General features: G+C 50.4%; 8 protein-coding genes across 15 annotated transcripts in view; 5 read left to right on the forward strand and 3 right to left on the reverse strand.

The window, feature by feature from the left end:
• The window catches only part of PPTG_06535 (hypothetical protein), a gene marked incomplete at both ends in the record, with an annotated part of 2,037 nt that extends 1,044 nt beyond the window's left edge, over positions 1 to 993 (forward strand). The window contains 3 exons of the mRNA XM_008900467.1: positions 181 to 462; positions 520 to 694; positions 770 to 993. Of these exons, the coding sequence (XP_008898715.1) occupies positions 181 to 462; positions 520 to 694; positions 770 to 993 (681 nt within the window). The remainder of the gene's footprint in view (positions 1 to 180; positions 463 to 519; positions 695 to 769) is intronic.
• A 136-nt stretch (positions 994 to 1,129) lies between these two features.
• Positions 1,130 to 4,133, forward strand: PPTG_06536 (hypothetical protein; the record flags this gene model as incomplete). The annotated part of the gene is made up of 8 exons (XM_008900468.1): positions 1,130 to 1,885; positions 1,959 to 2,339; positions 2,418 to 2,531; positions 2,595 to 2,747; positions 2,820 to 2,960; positions 3,025 to 3,092; positions 3,159 to 3,570; positions 3,645 to 4,133. 8 exons carry the CDS (start codon positions 1,130 to 1,132, stop codon positions 4,131 to 4,133), a joined length of 2,514 nt encoding a protein of 837 aa, XP_008898716.1.
• Positions 4,134 to 4,202: 69 nt separating this feature from the next.
• PPTG_06537 lies at positions 4,203 to 5,423 on the forward strand. 2 transcript variants are annotated; one of them, XM_008900469.1, is made up of 3 exons: positions 4,203 to 4,545; positions 4,615 to 4,977; positions 5,059 to 5,423. In XM_008900469.1, exons 1-3 carry the CDS (start codon positions 4,270 to 4,272, stop codon positions 5,359 to 5,361), a joined length of 942 nt encoding a protein of 313 aa, XP_008898717.1. In that variant the 5' UTR covers positions 4,203 to 4,269; the 3' UTR covers positions 5,362 to 5,423. The 2 variants fall into 2 exon arrangements, with proteins under 2 accessions (XP_008898717.1, XP_008898718.1); XM_008900470.1 differs by having other exon boundaries at positions 4,203 to 4,977.
• Positions 5,424 to 5,636: 213 nt separating this feature from the next.
• PPTG_06539 (hypothetical protein) lies at positions 5,637 to 8,903 on the reverse strand. Of its 6 annotated transcripts, none has more exons than XM_008900474.1 (7): positions 8,784 to 8,903; positions 7,337 to 8,708; positions 7,179 to 7,237; positions 7,039 to 7,094; positions 6,895 to 6,949; positions 6,532 to 6,807; positions 5,637 to 6,462 (listed from the first exon to the last, which is right to left on the reverse strand). In XM_008900474.1, the coding sequence occupies exons 2-6, from the start codon at positions 7,603 to 7,605 to the stop codon at positions 6,563 to 6,565; spliced, it is 684 nt and encodes a 227-aa protein (XP_008898722.1). In that variant the 5' UTR covers positions 7,606 to 8,708; positions 8,784 to 8,903; the 3' UTR covers positions 5,637 to 6,462; positions 6,532 to 6,562. The 6 variants fall into 6 exon arrangements, with proteins under 6 accessions (XP_008898722.1, XP_008898723.1, XP_008898720.1 ...); XM_008900475.1 differs by lacking the exon at positions 8,784 to 8,903 and having other exon boundaries at positions 7,337 to 7,639; positions 7,704 to 8,210; XM_008900472.1 differs by having other exon boundaries at positions 5,637 to 6,807.
• PPTG_06538 (hypothetical protein) lies at positions 5,750 to 6,582 on the forward strand. Its single transcript, XM_008900471.1, has one exon. It carries the CDS (start codon positions 5,865 to 5,867, stop codon positions 6,447 to 6,449), a length of 585 nt encoding a protein of 194 aa, XP_008898719.1. The 5' UTR covers positions 5,750 to 5,864; the 3' UTR covers positions 6,450 to 6,582.
• PPTG_06540 (hypothetical protein) lies at positions 7,743 to 10,625 on the forward strand. Its single transcript, XM_008900478.1, has one exon. The coding sequence runs from the start codon at positions 7,806 to 7,808 to the stop codon at positions 10,548 to 10,550; it is 2,745 nt and encodes a 914-aa protein (XP_008898726.1). The 5' UTR covers positions 7,743 to 7,805; the 3' UTR covers positions 10,551 to 10,625.
• On the reverse strand, positions 10,089 to 11,617 carry PPTG_06541 (hypothetical protein). Its single transcript, XM_008900479.1, has 2 exons — positions 11,399 to 11,617; positions 10,089 to 11,331 (listed from the first exon to the last, which is right to left on the reverse strand). The coding sequence occupies exons 1-2, from the start codon at positions 11,609 to 11,611 to the stop codon at positions 10,579 to 10,581; spliced, it is 966 nt and encodes a 321-aa protein (XP_008898727.1). The 5' UTR covers positions 11,612 to 11,617; the 3' UTR covers positions 10,089 to 10,578.
• Positions 11,618 to 13,842, reverse strand: PPTG_06542. 2 transcript variants are annotated; one of them, XM_008900481.1, is made up of 10 exons: positions 13,588 to 13,842; positions 13,419 to 13,516; positions 13,137 to 13,344; positions 13,007 to 13,069; positions 12,889 to 12,942; positions 12,773 to 12,817; positions 12,609 to 12,704; positions 12,473 to 12,534; positions 11,837 to 12,404; positions 11,618 to 11,762 (listed from the first exon to the last, which is right to left on the reverse strand). In XM_008900481.1, the coding sequence occupies exons 1-10, from the start codon at positions 13,783 to 13,785 to the stop codon at positions 11,673 to 11,675; spliced, it is 1,482 nt and encodes a 493-aa protein (XP_008898729.1). In that variant the 5' UTR covers positions 13,786 to 13,842; the 3' UTR covers positions 11,618 to 11,672. The 2 variants fall into 2 exon arrangements, with proteins under 2 accessions (XP_008898729.1, XP_008898728.1); XM_008900480.1 differs by having other exon boundaries at positions 13,419 to 13,842.
• Between the last annotated feature and the right edge of the window lie 58 nt (positions 13,843 to 13,900).

Genomic DNA, 13,900 nt, shown 5'->3' on the forward strand with positions numbered 1-13,900 from the left:
GGCAGAAAAGCTTTTAAGAAAGCTCGCGCTGTTGGGCACGAAGAAGGTTGGCGGTGGTGCAGCAGCGGTGAAACAATGTCGCTGCTTGGCGCGCCATCTACGAGCTTTCAGGCGAGTAGCGAAAAATTGCTGTTAATGCTGCCAATCTGCTCTGACGACCGATGTCTTTTAAAATTGTAGGACGACGATGGCAGCTTTCAGTACAAAAGTGGTCTTCCTTGGCGCAAGCTGGGGATTAACTTCGGTATCTTTATTGTCACTGTGCTGCTCACAGCGCTCCAGGGTGGGAGATACTTCCCCAGTCCGCTCGGAATCCCTCCTACGTCCTTCTTCTTCTTGATTGTCTCGATGCTGCCGTTCATTTTTCTCTCGGTCGTCTCGCATTATCAGATGAAAGACGTTGTGGCGACATACCAAAGGCAGCAGAATCCACGATTTATCCTTGCCCCGAACGAAGTCCAGGTAACAGTGCTCGCCACCACATTTCATTCCACATCTTTAACGATTTTTTCATTACAGTGGTCCCCGGAATCAATCAGGAAGATGCCTCTGCGCTTGCTTGGAATCGGAGCGATTGGAGGAGCGTTTGGTGTAGGCGGTGAAGGTGCGACGTCAGGCTTGCTGCGTGGACTTAATGTCTCCCCTGCAGCTGTGTCCGCCATGTCAGCCACGGCTGTGTTCTTTGTCAGCGGCAGTACGTTCTCTCCTTATATGGGATTACCTAAGCATGAGCAAATGCACTCACGTTGTGTGGCATTGTCTTTTGCAGTGGCGTCCTTCGACTTTTTCCTGTGGGGGAAGCTGGACCTGAATACGGCCAAGTTACTAATGCCGCTCGGTTTTGTGATGACACTGCTCGGTCGTTTGTGTCTGATCAAAGTCGCCCGCAAGGCCAAATCGCGTGCGTTGCTTCTCTTCGCTATCGCCGGGGCGATGCTTATCAGCATCTTTTCACTTGCCTTTTTGGAGCTGCGCGCTCTTTTCGGGTTTTAGGTCAGAATAAGAGGTCAAAATTAATCCCCGTTTTATCACTAAAAAACTGGCTTTAGGCATTTAAAGAAGGGTCTCAATACAGGAGGGGGAACGGACGAAGATCCCAGTGGACGGTGGCGCGAGACAAGGCCGAGTCATGGCAGAGACCGGAGCCCATGCACGTGAGAACGGCGTGAGCCACAGGAAGCGGCGCGAGGCCATGCCTGGCGGCGAGTCGGCGCCCAAGAAGATCAAGCTGGAGGAAGACACGCCGCCGGAGGCCAACCCCAACACGATTGAGGCCGTGAGGGAGAAGAACAAGGCGCTGGAGATCGACATGAGGGAGAAGAACAGACGTATCGCCTACCTGACTAAGAAATGCGAGGCGTTGTACCGTTCGCGAGGCGTAACGAGCGCATCGTTCCGCTGCTTGAGGAGGCAGTGGTTCCAGCTACAGGACGAGCTTCTCGCTGCAGTTAAGACTGTAGATCCCTCTGCCGTGTCAAACAAGGCCTCGAAGGAGGCTTGGCAGGCTGCTCTAGACACTGTAGACGGCTTCGGACAGGTTCGCATACACGCGGAGGAGCTCAAATTGAATTTACCAGAGTGGTTCATCACTGTGGCTAAGGACGCAGAGCTCGAAGAGCCGGACGCTGATGTATCGTTGCCGTCTGATGATAATGCTGATGACAGCGCATTTATTAAAGCAGATGAGTTATCAAATATGGAGAAAGAGGTGTACGAGCAGCTGAAACAGAAAAGCGAGCAGACGAAGAAGTTATTGCAGAAACTACTCGTCGCAGTTGGCAGCACGTCTCAAGATAAGGCAAAAGCGATTGAGTATGCACATATTCTACAAGAAAAACGAGCAGCAGTTGCGGAAACACTGAGCTTGAAGAGCCAATTACAAGCGGTGCGTGCAGTGATGTAGCGATTGCAAATTGGTGGGCTTTAGAACTGATTAGTAATTTTTCTTCGTGACGCAGTTCAAAACACGAATAGCTGAACTCGAGCGTGACATAGAAGCCAAAGAAACGGAGCGACATCGTGCATGTCGAGACTACGACCGGTTAAGCGCATATGTGGAACAACGGGGAGGTGTAAATACCGACAACGCCGATGTTGGCGAAATTAAAATGGAGAACGCTGCAGATGATGATAAAACTGGTGATAAAACTTCTTCAGGATTGTCTAGTACGGAGATGGTGAAGCAGGAAGCTCTTGTGGAGAAGGAGAAGGAACATGCGAAGACTGTTGCAACTCTGAGGGAGAACATGGGGATCTTGAGTAAGAAGTTGTACCAAGAGCGTCATAAAGTCGATACCATGAAGCGAGAGCTGGAAAAAATCAAGGCTTCCGAAACAGCGGTAAGCAATTGGAGTGCGTGGGAATGCAGAAAATCCACTTAGCTTATTGAGTGATTGTGCTTCATTGTTGTTTTACAGTGGAAAAATGACGAAGCTGCAATGATTCAAGATCATGACGAAAAACTCAAACAGCTTCGCGATGATAAAGCCCACGTCGACGAAGAGTACAAGAAACTTCTCCACAAAACGAAGGTATTAGCAGATTTACGTAATTCAAATTGATTTTATTATCTGATATTGCTTTGCTCGATCCAGGATCTCGAGCACCACATGACCGAGAAGTGGGAGAAAAAGATCACGAAAATTCAGGCGGAAATGAGCAAAACGAAGTCACAGATGGATGAGTTAAACCTGAAGAACGTATCATTGCGAGAAAAAATCTCCAACGCATCGACGTACAGAGATCAGGTGTGAGCTAATGGAGCAGGATGATTGAAGGTTATCATCGCTAACGCTTCTGCCTTTGCGTCAATTTCACAGCTAACTGAAGCGAAGTCTGAGCTGCAATCAGTAAAACGTGAAAACACGAACTTGAAGACACAAATTGAGCGTGAACGGAGCCGAGCAGATCGAGTACAAGCCTCGGCAGATAATCACGAAACTCTGACACTGACAAAGAAGGTGATACAGTTATTCTCTGTGTGTGGGCTTGATTTGCTCGATGTTTGACTGTATTTGTTTGTAGGTGGCTTTGTTGGAGAAGGAGAAGCTAGAGTTGCAGCAGACGTATGACACACTGAAACAAGCAGAAATGTACGATACCCTTTCATCGTGGTTTTTATTCTTGAAGGTCTGACGAATGCTGCTTTCTACCGACAGGAAAAATGCTGATGAAAAGCTGACTGACGCGTTGAAGCGGTTATCCGAAGTGGAGTCTAAATTCGAGCAAGAAAGGAAAGAACACCACGAATGTAACGCAGATAGGGAGAAGCTGCGTGCTCAGATCAAGGACATGAAGGCTTCCAGTGAAGCTTCTAAAGAAGAAAACGACGCCTTACTGTTGGAGATTGAGACGATGATGAAGGATGTGGAATCGGTGCGTCACGGCCGGAAAAAGTTTATTCAGCAGATTGAGGAGAAGCGCAATGCCAATAAGAAGCTTCACACGTTGCTTGCAAGAGAGGAGCAAGCGAAGGCGCACTGTTTCGAGGAGTTAGCTGCGGTCCGGCTGCAGGTCTCATCTCTGAGCACCGTACACAAGCACCAGAAGACGTTTATTGAGTCGTCTAAGGTACGTTTTAGTCAGCATTCCTATGCTATTTAAACTCTTTGCTGACATTGCTTCGATGCAAATGCATGTTATAGGAATCTTTACAGGCAAAGGAGATCGAGCTCGAGAAGTTAAAGGAATATATCAAGTCCATTGAGGCAGAGCGTGAGGCTTCAGATGCCGAAAAGCGCAAACTGATGCGAGATGCAGAAGTAGCGAAAACGATTTGTGCGACTGCGGAGAAGTCACAGCAGCAGATGCAACAGGAGAAGCAGAAACCTTGCGAGGAGTGCGAGACACATCGTAAGAAGATCGACGAGATGGAGCGCAAGCTGCGGAATGCCAAGTCAGCATCCTCCACTGGCGAGCTCACAGACCTGGAACGGTTCGAGCTGCGCGACTTGCAGAAACTCGTAAACTGTTCGGTGTGCCAGGACCGACGCAAGGATGTGATCATCTCCAAGTGCTTCCACATGTTCTGCAAGGAATGCATCGAGAACAACCTCAAGTCACGCAATCGCAAGTGCCCAACATGCAAGAAAATGTTCGGCCACGACGACGTTAAGTCCGTGTGGTTTACGTAGCTAGCCCCAAGTAGCACAAGTGGATAAGCAGATAACTGTCGAGACAATCGAACTACCAGTACCGTTGTTCTTCTTGTGAACTTGCCGCAACTTCCGATATTTGATGCGCAACTTAACTTTCAGTTTTTGATTGGCAATGGGACGTACCAAGCGTGACACCTCGTCGCGGAAGAGTCGACTGTCAGAGCCTCCAGGTAGCAGCTCAAAGCGCCAACGCCATAGCACGCATGAGACGCCCAACCAGCTGTACGCGCCCGAAGACGCCGTGCTGGTGTTGGGAGACGGCGACTTTTCCTTCTCGCGCGGACTGGTCAAGCACCGCGGCACTGGCAAAGGTGTGTTCACGACTTCGTTTGACTCAGAGAGCCAAGTCCGCAGCAAATATCCCAATGCTCAAGAGTGCATCGCGGCGGTACGGTCGGCGCATGGGCTTGTGTTGCATGATGTGGACGCCACCAAGCTGCTTGAGTTGCCGCAACAGGTGAAGACTGGCACGGGGTTGAAGACCATCCCCGACTTCTTTCAGTACATTGTCTTCAACTTCCCCCACAGTGGACAGCAGCGCGTGCATATCAACCGAGCGTTGTTACTTAACTTCTTTGAGAGTGCACGGAACCGACTTACGGTTCATGGAGAAGTCCACGTCACGCTCAAGACACGACCCCCGTACTCCAACTGGTTCATAGAGGACCAAGCCAAGGCCGCCGGCTTCGTCATGAAGGAGCGGCGACAGTTTAATATCAAGTTGTTTCCGGGCTATCGGCATCGTACGACGGACCCACAGGCCAAGAAGTTCGAGCCTCATCTCTGCGTTACGTACGTTTTTGTGGTTAACCGGTCTAAGGTACGATGCAATAGTATTTTACATGTAGTGTTTAGCGGTGATATTCGACTCACTTGTTATGGTTGCGCTTCGTTTTCGTAGTACCCCTCTCAGAAGAGCCGAGCTGCGTTGAATGCGGCTAGTGTCGAGGTTGCAGCTTCTGAAGCCAGCGAGCAGCACGATCTGGCTGCTGCTATTGTCAAAATTGCCAAGGCCAATGCTGTTGCTAGCAAGAACGTGAAGAGTAAAGCGCAGACTGCTGTTGCACAGAGGCAACATCCACCCAAGAAGTCAGCTCCGATTTCAGTATTTCCCGGCGTGGAACAACACGTACAACAGCCCAATGTAATTCGTGGCAAGCTCTGGAAACCCTTGCACCGTCGAGTTGGAGGAACTTTTTTCTAGAGTGTTGCATGCGGTTTCGGCAACTAAAGGCTACATAATACTTCAGTACGCTTTAACTCTTTTGTTTAGTCTCGGCTTAAGTTATTTACGTTGCAGTGCAAGTAAGGTTAGTCACTTGCATCACTACATCGCCTGAAGCGCTTCAAAAAAACAAAAAATGAAGATAGGGTATCATGTACTGCGAGGACGCTAGAAGCAAGCAATAACTTCTTCAAGGACGAGGTCAACAGCTTGGTCGGTCGCAAAAAAAGGCTAATCCAGCAAAATGAACAACTTCCAGGACGAGTCTATATGCGAGAATTTATTTCCGTACCGCAAGATTAACAACTAAGTTTCGATCTGGCAGCGCTTAAAGGCGACTCCTGTATCTTCGACATCTTATGTATGCCATGATCCGATCTGTAGCCCCACCAGGACGCCCTTACATGTTTTTGCAACGAACTCACAGTTCACAGGGTGACTTCATTTTGCGATTGAATCCGTAACCACAACAATAGGCAAAAATGGGCGTTGGTGCAAGCTTTGGCGCTCATCGCAGCCACCCCAAGTTCTCCAAGCACTATTGCCGCATTATCAAGCGTTACATGCCACATTTTCCGATCACCGAACCGTCCGACAATGAGGATCGACTGGTAGCTTTCGAGCACTGGGAGCGAGTCTTCAAGGAAAATATCCACACTGATGCACACCACGCTGTCGGGTCCGGTACCAAGATCGGGTTACTGTACGAGAACTTCTACAAGTACCTCTTCGATAACTATCCGCACATGAAGCCCCTTTTCCAAGCATCGGTTCAGATTCAGAGCCGCGTGATCGTGCATATCAGCAGCGGCATGAAGTCGCTCTTGTCATCAGAGGATCTTGTCCAGAAGGTGATGAACTTGGCGCTCGTACATCTCAAGATCGGTGTGAAACCAGACGACTTTGACCCGCTCGGAGACTCTCTTATCCAAGCGATGCGACTTACTTGCGGGGATGACTGGGACGAGAAGGTCGAAATGGCATGGAAAAGAATCTACTGCCATGCGTCAATCCTCATCTTGGTTAACATACCTGATCTTGACCTCACCGGACCAGACGACGACTAGCATTCGTGGACAGCTTAGTACAAACAACACAGCGATCAATAGAGGTATTCCAGTTTTCTGTGTACAACAGAGTTACCATTACCGGTATTAGGCTGCGCACTGTGTGTTACTGGTCAGGGGTGGCTTGCCCCCTTCTTCTTGGACGCGAGCATCTGAATTTCAGCTCGAAATGCAGGTTTTGCGAGATCGGTACAGCGCTCTTCGTCGTTGTTTTTCGCATTCGGATTTGCTCCATTCTCCAGCAAGAAACGTGCGATGTCCTCATAGCCTTCACTGATTGCCAAGTGCAGCGGGGTGTTGCCTCCAACATCGCGAGTGTTGACTTTGGCACCATGGTCAAGGAGAAGGGCAATTACCACTGTAAAACCGAGAAGCAGAAAGAGCAATGTCTTGATTAGTAGGTCCCAAACATCAACTCTCGGTAACTACTATACTTATAACGAACCTGGACTAGGTTTGCCACCAATAGCACGCATCAGCGGGGTACTCCCGGTATTATCCTGCACCATCAATATAGAGCACATCATAAAACTGTCAGTACGCTCATAATGCTCTATGTGTGCTTTACGTTACTATACGCTCATCGTACCGCTTGGTTGACATCCCGCGTGTAGTCCAGCAGCAATTCGGCGACCTCTTGTCGTCCTGTTCTCCGACAACATGGTAAATTACCTGTCAGTATCGATACATCCCACCTGACGTCTAAGGATTGCTCTGCACATTACGTGCCTCGGTGGTAGTGCAATGGGATCTGTCCATTCTCATTGGGAAGGTTCGCATTGGCACCTCTGCATTGATCGACAAATAAATTGATGGACAAATAAATTGATGGATGCCTTAACCAGAGTCAAAGAATGCAGTGGCGTATGCTTTGAACTCGTCCTTACTTGCTTAGCAGAAGACCGACAATGTCTCCGTGGCCTGCAGAGGCAGCGCTCATGAGCGGTGTCCACCCGGCGTCGTCCTGTACATTCACGGTGGCCTTAGCGCATACCAGGAGGAACTCTGCCACGTCTAGACGCCCCGTAGCACAAGCCCAGTGCAACGGTGTGCGCTCGTCTTCGTCCTTTGCATCTAGATTGACGCCATTGTCAAGCAGTTTCTGCAGCTTGCTCACGTCGCCAACCTTCACTGCCGCATGTGTCTCCAATTCCATCGCTCGCAAAGATCGAAAAGTGAAATCGTTCAAGCTGTATTGCAAATTTTGCAATACCAGTCAATATTGAGGCTAGATTTTTTGTGGTCCACACTTACCTCATTTAACGATTTATTTGAGTACTGTCAATAGAGTGTACTCGCGTCCCTACTCCAGTCAAATACTACTGGAAGCGCCGTCCATTGCAACGTTTGTAGAAGATGAGTAGCTTCGCGGACTCGGCGCAAGCTTCTGCCGGCGCGGCCGGCAGCTACTCGACCCGATCGGGCCTCTCCAAGAGCTGGCGCACTGTCAAAACGCACGCGGGTGTGTACACTGGTGGTAAGGTGGAGCTGTTCAATAGTCGCACAAGCATCGACGCAGAGCCTCGCGCACTAATGGCCTGCATGCTGCACGACGACGTGGCCATCATCGATGCGGAGACCGGAGAGCTGCAGCGTACCCTGCAGCAGGACGTCGAGGATGAAGAGGCCAAGGAATCCTTTGTGGTATTCGCTGTACGCCCAGGCAAGAAGAATCAGCTTGTGACGGCAGGCCGTAATCTGCTACTTCGCGTGTGGGACCTGGACACGTTCAAGTGCGTACGCACCATCAAAGCTCACGATACACCCGTCCTGGCAATGGGCTTCGATCCGTCAGGCACGCTGCTGGCCACGGGTGGTAGTGACCGCACAGTCAAGGTTTTTGACGTAGACAAGGGCTTCTGCACGCACAACTTCCGCGGTCACGCGGGTATCGTGACGCTGGTGCAGTTCCACCCAGATGCAGCACGATTGTCACTCGTGTCGGCCAGTGACGACGCCACAGTGCGCGTCTGGGACTTGTACACCCAGAAGCAGGTTGCGTGCATCCAGGACCACATGAGTCTCGTGACTAGCGTGGCCTTCTCCGAAGATGGCTACACAATGTTGTCTGCTGGACGTGACAAGGTGGTCAATTTCTGGGACTTGAGGGATCAGAAGCTGAGCAAGACGGTGCTAGTGCACGAGTCTGTTGAAGGTCTCGTGGTGGTGCCGCCGACTTTCAAGTGCGTCACAAGTAACAAGACTCAGGATGACAAGGCGATTTACTTCTTGACCGCCGGAGAGAAAGGCGCTCTGCGTCTGTGGCGAAGCAGTGGCAATTCTTGTGAGACTCTGTTCACACAGAAATCGGATGCGTCGTCGGCGCTTACTTACATGGAGCTACTGCTGAGTACTGCACGCCGCGAGGTTGTGGTCGTGTCTTCCGAGCAGAATTTCCTTGTGTTCGACGAAAACTTGACTCGTCGCACGCAGATTATCGGCTACAACGACGATATCCTCAACCTCAAGTATATCCCCAAGGCTGACGCGAGTGGTGCACCGTCTGATGTGCTGGCTGTGGCCACCAACAGTGAACAGATCCGTCTTTTGAACCGCAGCACGTTATCCTGCGAGCTTCTTTCAGGTCACACAGACATCGTTATGGCATTGGCGGTGTCTCCTGATGGACGATGGCTAGTGAGTGCTTCGAAGGATCGTACTGCTCGACTTTGGGACTTACGACCCACTGGTGGCAAGAAGATGGGCAAGACTTTGCCACGCTGTGTGGCTACTTGTGCGGGTCACACGGAGGCTCTTGGCGCTATTGTCATATCACAGCGTGCTTCCAGCTTCGCTACAGGTGCTGCTTTCTTTGTTACTGGTAGCTCGGACAAGACGCTCAAGATGTGGAGTCTCCAGCCGCTTGCCGGATCGTACGCTGCGCCTGCCAAGCCTGCACCGACAGAGCTGACGATTTCTACGCTTGGCGCTGTCAAGGCTCACGACAAGGACGTGAACGCACTCGCTGTGTCGCCGAACGACCGCTTCATCGCCAGTGCATCTCAGGATAAACTCATCAAGGTGTGGCACTCGCAACAGGCTGGAGCTGGTCGTATTTTGACGTTGGCTGGTGTGTGCCGTGGCCACAAGCGTGGTGTCTGGGCCGTCGAGTTTTCCCCGGTCGATCAGTGTCTTGCCTCTGCCAGTGGTGACAAGACCGTGAAGGTGTGGTCGGCCAAGGACTTTTCGTGCTTGAAGACGTTCGAGGGCCACACTGCCTCTGTGTTGAATGTGCAGTTTGCTTGTGCCGGAATGCAGCTTCTGTCTGCCGGTGCTGACGGACTTGTTAAGCTCTGGACCATCAAGAGCAACGAGTGCGAAGCTACGCTGGACAACCACGAGGATAAGATCTGGGCTCTTGCTGTGGCCAAAGACAGTTCCGAGATGGTAAGTGGTGGTGCGGACTCGACTATCAATCTCTGGCGTGACTTCACCGAAGAAGAGGAACGTGCGCAGCAAGACGACAGAGACGCCAAGCTGCTGAAGGAGCAGGAACTGTTCAACTGTCTCCGTAACAACAAGCTGCTGGATGCTGTGCAGCTCGCGTTCGAGCTCAACCACCCGAACCGCATGCTGCAGATTCTGCGCGACCTGCTTGAAGGACCACGACACAAGGACCAGCCTGTTCTCCCCGGCAATAAGCCTATTGATCCCGACAACTTCTCACCCGAGGACATTTTTGCGCCGGTGGTACAGAGTCTGGAAGACGAACAACTCACGACACTTATGGAGTGGCTGCGAGACTGGAACACAAACGCTCGTAACACGAGCGTCTGCCAAGTTCTGGTGAGCACAATTTTGCGTGAACTGCCTCCGAGCCGCCTGAAATCGTTGGAAGGTGCTGCCAAGACAGTGGAAGCCTTGATTGCTTACAGTGAGCGTCACTTCCAGCGCATTGATCGTATGCTGCAGAAATCTTACCTCGTGGACTTTAGTATCGTGACTATGAAGAGTTTGCTGCCGGTCGGTGAGAGTGACTCGGTTGTTGAAAAGACGGACAGTGACAGCGAAGCCGAGCAGGAAGAAGAAGTGAAGGCCAAGCAGCCACGGAAGCGTGGCAATGCTGCTTGGACTGGGAAGACCAAGAAGCAGCGAGTGTAAGTTTGATCCCTCATAGAGCCCTCGATTTTCATTTTTCAGGCTTGTCGCCAGAGTATTTGCCATTCTTCTTGTCGATATTATCCTCTTTGTCTTCTGACCTGCCGTAGATTTTCATAGTTGTGAGGAAAAGTTCCTCCAACCCGGCATCTCGACATGCTGTCGCCAAGTCTGACATGCCATTCTCGGGGAATTCGTGAAAACTGCGTGACAGTCTCCTCAATGAGTCAATATCTCCTGAGCAACCCTCTTGTAGCTCCTCCGTCTGCTCCCCACGCACTGTGATCTGCTTCCACCGTAAATGCTGCAGCCGCCGCACATATTCCTGAACGTTGGGCTCGGCTCCTTCGACGATCACAACACCTGGCCATCCAATCTTGCTGAAGCCTCCAAGTCGCAGTTCTGTCGCCCATTCCTTCACAACTCGCCGCTTGTTGGATGCGATAATGTGGTGAAAGTAGATAGCTCGCCGACCTAATGTCGGAGGCGTTGAGGTTTCTTCAGAAGGACCAACAGTGACTGCTTTACTTTGCTGTTCGTCGACTGTGGAGATAGCCTGCACTTGCGTTAGGAACTCGTGCATTTGCTGGTATAGCTGCAGCCCCACCACTTCTTGGCCAGCGCAAGCAGTAGCAGTCAGCTCTGCTAGCTCAGTGTTTAATCGTCCCATCTCCACTCGTGACAACTGAGGGCAGTTCACCTCGAACAGCATTGGTTCGGCATCGGGATAACGTCGAGGGCACATGAGGGTCAATGATGGCACTTCACGGCCATAAGCGAGATCCTGCAAAACACAAGGTACAACATCGATCAGTGGCATGGTTAACATTGGTACAAGCTTTAGCCAGCACCTTGTAGTAAAGCGTGTAGCGGATTTGGCGTTCAGGCCGTGGTGACTTGTCAGCTCCGCTGCCTCCACTGACGAAATCCTCGAGTGATACTTTAGTAGCTTCGTCGATCTTTAGCTCGCCGTCAAATGGAAACATGCTACGCATGCACTCGAGCTCCTCGAGCTGCTGCTGCGTAGCCGACAGCCCGCCATCTTCTAGCTCGACCGTCGTCATGAAAAGTGAAAGTAAAATATGGTTTGATTTGCAAGTTATGTATCAATCTCCAGTATTTTATCTACAACGCGTTGCCAAGAGGAACATTAGCCACCTGCTCGTTGAAAAGCATGGCAATCTGCTCGAACGTGAGCCCAGTAGTTTCTGGAACCTACAACAATAGCAACGAAAGTCTTTTTAGCTGCAACATCCAAAAAAAATTGGAGCTCTCAACAATGCTCGAACCTTGACGTAAACGAAGCAAAGCGAAGAAGCCGTGAGTGCTGTGTAAAGTAGGAAAGCGTTTCCAGTCCCAAAGGCATGAAAAACCGAGAGAAGCGTCTGGTTGATCAGCGCACTGCCCAGCCAGAACGTACCAAACGTAAGACCCATTCCAATCGAACGGAATTCGTCTGGCAAAAGCTCAGAACACACGACCCACATCAACGGCGCCCAGCTCAGGTTCCACGCAAAGATGAACACGTAGAGGTTCCATTCACCGATTGTCTGCACAGTTTCAGAGTGTGTCGAGCTGAGTGTCCAGAAGCAAACAGCGAAAATGAAGTGGCAGATCAGCATCAGGCTAGTCCCAATGATCAGCAGTGGACGACGGCCAACGCGGTCAACTACAGCAACAGCTGAACAAACGCCTGCAAGCTTAGCAAGGCCCACCCAAATCTCCTTACTGAGGGGGGAGACTTGGTGCGCATTCCCAACTTGCAGCCCATCTAAAATGTAGCTAGAATAATAAAGCATCCCGTTCGCTGCCGTCAAGATGTGGCAGAACGCAATAGTTACACAGAACAGCACACGTCTACGGACATTAAGTGATATCTATGAGAATGAAGCAATGTATCACCAACCACATATTCATGTACGTACTTTCGAGTGAGGTCGTCAGTCACGAGCTCACTCATGGCGTGGAAAAAACTTTCATGAAATGTCTGGACAAGCATCCAAAGAAAGCCTCAATAAGTCATCTTAATTGTACGACACATCCTGTAAAAAAAAAACGTACCCCAACATCGAGGTGTGCTTTTATAATCTCTTGTGATGCTTCTTCGCTGTAGAGTAGTCGCTTCAGAACAGTACTCGCCTCCTTCGTCCGATATTTCTGCATTAAGAGGAGCATTTAAACGTCAACAAACTTCGCTGGAAGCAAGTTTTTCCACTCGAACTTACCGATATTAGCCACCGAGGGGATTCAGGCAGGAATGGCATTCCAATCTGGTCATAGCAAAGATCACGTGTTAGCTTGGGCAGCTCAACATCGATTCCAGTGATAAATAAGTGGGTACCAATTGCACAATTGGGGGGAAGAGTGTCATACCAAGCATCTTGCGCCAGTCATCCTGTCCAGATGCATTACATTGTCAGTGGAAATCAATATGGCATTAAACGAATCCAGTTTTATACCTTACTGCTTTGTAAGGAAGAGCTTACAACGACCGATACAAGGCAGCCAAAGCATACCATGACCTGAGTCATGTAACCGATAAATCGTTAGCCATTTTACACTATATCGGTTGATGCCTACAGCACGCACCTCGCTGATCGTGACCAATGCACCGCGAGTCTTTGGCTGGGCGATTTCAGCCACGTATGTCGAGACGCAAGGCCCACTACTTCCAACGGCCAGACCCGCAATGAATCGTCCAACCAGCATAGTCTTCAACGACCCGGCAAATGTCATGAACAGCGATCCAGACAAGAAAAGTACGGCAGTGATCAGGTTCGCCGGTTTGCGGCCAATCCTGCATCGATTGCAGTCACAAAACAGTCAGTGTAGTGCAGCAAGACATCCTCTTTTGATAGCTGTGATACATACCAATCAGCAACAACTCCACCAACTAGCGACCCGACCACAGCGCCGAGCATGAGCGTACTCACGATACTTTGGGCCACAGTGGCTGAGAGTGCGAAGTCCTAAATGATACAGTCAGAGACAGCAACTTCAATGCAAAACCAAGACTACGAGCTCATTTAACGCGCATCACCTGCTGGATGAGTGGCAGCGCCACAACCATGACGCACAGGTCATAGCCAAAAAGGAAACCCGATAAAGCGCTAAGCCCGCAGATCCAAGCTTGTACGCCACCAAAAGATCTCGGATGCTCTCTCGCCTTCAACTGTAGTGCATTGGGGCCCACCACAGTGTAGCCAGCCGACTGAGGTGCCGTGACACGGTGCACCATTGTCAACTGCTACGCGGAACGTGTTGCTCGCACGTTACCAAAGCCGTTATTACAACAGAGAGACCTCTACAAATCAATCAAATGTACCCATATCGGTTTATCTTGAATGTTTTTT

This window comes from Phytophthora parasitica (assembly GCF_000247585.1).
Source record: "Phytophthora parasitica INRA-310 unplaced genomic scaffold supercont2.9, whole genome shotgun sequence".
NCBI lineage: Eukaryota > Oomycota > Peronosporomycetes > Peronosporales > Peronosporaceae > Phytophthora > Phytophthora nicotianae.